The sequence below is a fragment of the Clytia hemisphaerica genome, unplaced genomic scaffold, assembly GCF_902728285.1.
Source record: "Clytia hemisphaerica strain Z4C2 unplaced genomic scaffold, Clytia hemisphaerica genome assembly, whole genome shotgun sequence".
In the NCBI taxonomy this organism is placed as follows: domain Eukaryota; kingdom Metazoa; phylum Cnidaria; class Hydrozoa; order Leptothecata; family Clytiidae; genus Clytia; species Clytia hemisphaerica.
In genome coordinates, this window is record NW_027103262.1 from 509,560 (window position 1) to 515,851 (window position 6,292).

Below are 6,292 nucleotides of genomic sequence, written 5' to 3' on the forward strand. Positions count from 1 at the left end.
ATGGCTGCTTTGTTTACATTCGATTTCACTTTTACATTTTTTTAAAAAGACACTTTTTTGCTAAAACCGGCCACGAAGAACCGAAGAACAGCAAAAAAGTAAAGGGAAATTGACTTCATTACAATCTTCTACTACCACAGCGTAAATGAAATGAATAGTCATTTAGCTAAATGACCCTTGTATATTATTGGGAATAGCTAAAAATCATATTGTGGCGTGAGGGTAGGGTAAATTCAATCATCAATGAATTCTTTCTGTTTATTTCTTGCTTTACTGCTGGTTTCCATCATTAAGGAATCCTTCACCAGTAATCATGTTGTTGTGGCTACATATAATCTTTGGAACATTATGTATCATTGGGATGTCAGAAAATTTTATATTGCTGATATGGTGAGGATATTTTTTTCTTTTTATTTATGCTGTGTTCTAATACTACATACTTCTATGTTCTAATCTTTAGCCATATAGACCTTTTTTCCAGTCATGATACCCATACTGATACCACTTAAAAACATCACATAATCTTAGTATCAGAATAAAGAACATGAGAGGATGTGTATGGCAAAAGGTATGTCTCGATGGGTGGTGGTGGTAGTGGTCATTGACCTTCATGCTTGCTGCATAATAAAGGTGTAAGGCAACCATCGATCATATTTCCCGCTGATTTCCTGATTCAGAGAAGCGGGAAAAAATCTGGAAAAAGCAAATTACAGCTTTTTTCTCTAGCTCTTCTCCGCAAAGCAAACGAACACATAAACAAAACAAATAACACTGATAAATTAGATTGAAACTACGAGGGGCAGCATTATTTTAGCTATCTTTTCGCAAGATTGGCTTTCTGACATGATTTTCAAAAACCTAGAAAACCCTAGAAATCTTTCCACCTGTCCTCTTTATTTTTAACACAACCGGTGCAACACACACAAATCTATTTTTCAATTGTCGCTTAAGGTGACTGAGGTTCAATTCCCACTTGCACTCAAATTTTGTCTACTAGATCAAAAGTTATGGTCTAAATGCTAAAACATTACTCTTCAGAAAAGTCGAAACCGGCCACAAAGATAATGAAGAGACTTTAATTGTTAAATACCTTTGTTTTCGCCTTTTTTAAACTTTTTTGAAAATTATTTTTTTAGCATTTAGACCATAGCTTTTGATCTAATTGATCAAATTTGACAAATGACCCCTCAAAATTAAAGTCTTTCCCTGCTCTTTCCAATGATAGGATTTAGGATTGATTCTTATCAGCTGAACTGCAGTACATAGAACTCGAGGAGGTAGTCGACCTTGGCTTCTGTGCAGGCGGCCAGGGTTCGATTCCCACTCACGGCAGTTCACTTGGCAAGTGAACATTCCTTCGTCCGGGTCAACCTATGCCATATGAGGGGAATTGGGTAGTCAGTTCAAGGTGCTGAGAGGACGCTCATTAGTAAGCGTCTATAGTTGCGAGAATAGGCCTCTAAAGCCTCCTGCAACTCAACCAAATAGAAATAGAAATAGAAATAGAGGAAATTGACTTTTTTCTGGGACACTCGGTATATTGTCAATTCGGGTTAAATTTAATAGTTTGTGGCATTGAATCTTTGAATCTTGAAAGAATGGGTCGGTCCACTGATAGCATATAAAAGTGAACCTTACATCATTGCTTTACAATCTTTCTTCAACACTCTCAACATTACACCTTCATCTGTTTTTTTTTGTCTTTATATAAATTGCACACCTACACTAAATTAGATTTTTTTGGATTTGGTATGTAGGTGACTTTATTTCACACATTTTAATGTTTTTGCACTTGCATTGATTTGTACAATAACAAATGATTCCCTCTTTGAATTATAAAGTTTTAAATTTGGTCCAACTACAGCACGCTTTCTGAGTTAAAAATTCACTAAGAAAATGAAAAAAAATATGCTAAAGGGGGCTATCAACGTGATAGTAAGTATTCTTTTTTTTTGACTGTTTTTGAATTTTAAACTTTGAAAAATGGCTTCAAATTATAACACAGTAAGTATTCTATTCTAGTGTTTTTTCTTCTGATTTAAGATTCGAAAAGTGAACGCTGATATTGTTGGATTCCAAGATGTCAGAGCTCATAATTTATTAGACCGTACACAGATAGATGAACTTCAGTTTTTGCTACCACAATATAAACATAAGTACTATTTACCTTTGGAAAATGTTGATCAAAAATATTACCAAGATGATGGCTGGCAATGGAGGGGTGTAGGCTTTATGAGCAAGTTCAAAGTATCATCTGTTGCTTCCACAAACCTTTCAATTCCTTTATATTCAAATGATCAGAGGCAGAGAGCTATTTTGTATTCACAATTTTATATTGAACAAGATGAACTTGAGATCAATGTTATTTTTGTAGAACTATCATTTGATAAACAAACACAGGTAATAATTTTGTTACTTGTCAGATTTTAAATTATATTTTGTTGTGAGCCAGATTTTAAGAATACTTAGAGTCACTGAGTCAGTGATTTACTATTTGTCCTGCTCAGAGGCAATTTACTTGAGAGCCAAAATATTTTTATTCATCCGCATTTTCAAAGGAAAATATTCTTTTTTATTTAGAGTAAATTCAGTTCCTGTACTTTTTAAGGAAAATTAGTTTTTATTATGATATACACGTTAAATCTTTCACTACTAGCCAAAGCGGGGTATTTCCATAGAAAACATTAAATCATGGATATCATGAATTTGTAAGCTTATTTTCTATTTCTTAGTGTTCCAATGCATATGAAGTTGTGAAGTATATTTACAGTGTTGGTGTAGAAAGTTTGGTAGTGATGGGTGATTTTCATGTTTATGAAGAATTCAACATCCCTTTGAAAGCAATTGCAAACGGATATTTTGACGAGGTAAGTATAACAATACAATGCAATAAAAAAAGATAAAATGGGCTATTCCAGAAATAGGCTGTGCCCCTATGTTGAGGAGGTTTGACGTCCAGAGTTATCTGGAAAACAAAAAATGTAGGGGTCTGGTTTTTCAAATGTAAGAATCCAGTAAAATGAGGTTGAAAATAAAGGGTGGACAGTAAAACGAGATCGAAAATCCAGGGTGGGCCAATGAGAAAAAAATCAAGGGGGTCATGAAATTGAAAGAAAAAACCAGCGGTCATCTTTCCCAAAGAAAACCTCCTCAATATAGAGGTTAAATACACATTTTTATTATAAAAACATCCAAAACTTTTGAAGCCTTAGGATGTTCTTAACTTTTTGAGTTTTAAGCATCGTGTGCATTTTTCTCCATGTTCCAAAGAAATTAGTTTTTTTGGAGTCCAAAAAAACCTTAAAAATGTTATTAAATTGGCCACTGAAGCCTTATGTTCTAATAGTTTGTTCTTAAAGAAGAAAAGTGTATTTCAAATATTGTCATTGACAAACAAGACAAAACAGTGTCTAGAGAGGATTCTTTATATATTTTTAAATGTTATTTTTGTAGGACAATCAATACTGTAAAAACATAGGGAGTATTTTCAACCAACAACAATACCGTTCACACGATTATAAGTTCACTGATGCATGGGTGCACAGGTTCTCACTCTACCCTGGGTTCACTTATAGCAATTTGGTAAGTTTTTTATCATCGCATAAGGCTATATTCGCACGCCCCCCCCCCAAGAATTGACGTAAAACTTGAATTAAAAACAAAAAGAATGGCTTCGGAGCGAAACGAAACCGTCACGTGCGAACGTGATCTAAATTGAACATCCTCTGGTAAGCATAAGAAATATGACTACAATATCTTTCAAGTGAAACATTCTAGTGCCAAAGCCCAACTGGGACCCATGTAAGAATGGTCGGCAAAATTATCAATCGAAAGAAATCATCTGATACACTTCTCTTTTAATGTGTTTGTTATATTGAAGATTGAAGTTCCTGATTAATATAGCTATGATGTCTACAATATCTTTTAAGTCAAAGTCTCACTGGGATTCGTGTAAGAATAGTCGGCAGAATAATAGATCATCAGATTCAGCTCTCTTCTAGTCTTTCACTTAGATAATTCTACCAGGCGATCTAAAAAATATCTAACAGGCTTAGGGGGGGGGGTCTCTAGCAGTATAGATACCCCTTTGATGGAATCAATCTTGAATTTTAACTTGTCTTTGTTTATAATTACTATATGTTTCAGCCTTCAACTGGGTTCCTTTCTCGTCCAGATCGAATTCTGGTCTCCAAAGTTGGAATAAAAATCGAATCAGCAATGGTACTTGGTAAAGGTGAACTTTACGAACATAAACGTGGAAGTGAAATTTATTGGAATCGTTATTGGACCGTGTTAAATGCCGCCCATAATCGTGATTTCGGTAGAGAGCAAAACAGCACGTGTTTAACTGATTGTGGACCCCATACCTCTTGCAGGTATGTACGGGATACTTCAAATTCATTGTTTTCGGTAGTGGAGAGTTAAGGGTTCCATATTCTTTCATTATTATCAAGCAAACTATAAATGTTGTTGAACAAATAGACGGACCTTCCCGCTAGTAGCATGACAGCGTTTTTTACTGTGTACACGCATTTTTTATAAGAATAGTGTTTTTTCATTTCATAATGGATATTCTTAACTTTTTGGGAAAAATCATTTTAAGACATTCTTCGACATTCTTATGTTAGGTTCCAACCTAGCCTAATTCTAGCAAGTAATAAATACCTCGAGCAAAGATATGGCATTTTTATGAAAGTTTTTAGCATTGCAGGAAAACAATTGGCAATTTACAGGTAAAATAAGGCATTCTAAGGTTCAGTTGCCATATTCCATGATGGTGTTATTCTTAGTATATTCTTAATTTTTTGGCCGATTTTATATTGAGTTTTCTTACAAAGTATATTCTTATAAAAAAGTGTGTAATTACAAAGGCTTCTCTAAACTATATAATAAAAAATGAGGGTTGCATGTACCATGTGAATTTTGGTAGTCCTTGAAAAAATATTTCGTTTTTTCACGTTATTTTTAACAGATTTTAACTTGTTTTGTTTGTAATTGTTTATGGAAATATGCGGGCTGTTAGAATTCACTAATTCCTTAAATCTTCATTCCTTATCATAGATGTGGAATATGTATTAAAGGAGCTGGTCGAACGTGTAAACCGAAAGAATGTATGGAGTGTACACCTTCCAAGCTATTTTTGTTCCATTTAATTATGGCTGTGTTTGGTCTAACTAGTTTTTATTTCTTCGGTATTATCATCGTGGTTATTCTAAGTCTGGTAAGACCAAGATGGAATCGCTTCTTCTTTAACAAACTAAAACTACGACGTGTAGCTAAATGTTCTTATTTTGGTGTTTCATTTTGCATAATTATATTCACGATAATTTATGCAACAATACAGTTTGATGACGTGAAGCGATTGGTTGATTTACAACCAATGGATGAGCTGAATCCTTCTAGTCATTTGATGGTGGTGGCTAAACTCGAATTGGTGTGATCGTAGATAAGATTTGGAAGTCAGTAAAAGTTTCAAAAATAATTTACAATACAACACTTTCATGGGAAATATAGTGTCAACGACATTTATATTTTATAAAAACCAAGTAATACAATTACTGTAGAATTAGAATTGATTTTCTAAAGATCCGATATTTCAATTGTTATGTACGTAGAATAGACTTAAAAAAATTGCTATACTTCTCAAGGCGTTCAGAATTTCGCGAACACGAACTTTTTTGAGATTTTCCGATTGCCAAAATTTTGTGCCGAGGAATTTTAAATGTTCAAACTTGCTGTTGTATTGGTATTTTGCATGACAGCTGCTATGGTTCATTGTGAGGTCAAGAAAATTGGTGTAAAATGGGGATATCACATGAATTAAGTAAAAAAGGGTACTATTTGACTTGGTGTGGTCATATAGGCTAAATAGCATTCCCCAGTTTAACCTGGCTTTTAATGTGGATTGGTAACGTATTGTAAATTTATTTATTTAGCATGATCAATTAATTTAAAATGTATATATTTGTTTGGTTGTTAGGATTTTTAAAAGTATTGTATATTTATAGATTAGTGTATTCCATTTAGAAAAAATTTTTATTAGATTTTTGGATTTTAAACGTGTATTTATTATAGGTAAAGCCGGATTTTTTCTGCATTTATTCATGAAAATGTGTAATATACATACAATTATCAAATATCAATACAAAGCAGAATTTTAAAAAGAATTTACTCGCGCAGTGTGGCGGGAGGGAGAAAAGGTTGATCTTTCTTTCTTTTGTTTAAAAGTGATGTACCTAAGCAACACAGGAAAAAGTCATTAGTTCCCACGGTTAGGGAAGTCAAATTAAAA

At 33.5% G+C, this 6,292-nt stretch overlaps 1 protein-coding gene across 1 annotated transcript; it reads left to right on the plus strand.

Annotated features, from left to right (window-relative positions):
• The first annotated feature begins 230 nt into the window (after window positions 1–230).
• Window positions 231–5,857, plus strand: LOC136800047 (uncharacterized). The gene is made up of 6 exons (XM_067056667.1): window positions 231–390; window positions 2,044–2,400; window positions 2,733–2,867; window positions 3,454–3,582; window positions 4,147–4,376; window positions 5,062–5,857. The coding sequence occupies exons 1-6, from the start codon at window positions 244–246 to the stop codon at window positions 5,438–5,440; spliced, it is 1,377 nt and encodes a 458-aa protein (XP_066912768.1). The 5' UTR covers window positions 231–243; the 3' UTR covers window positions 5,441–5,857.
• The last annotated feature ends 435 nt before the right edge of the window (window positions 5,858–6,292 follow it).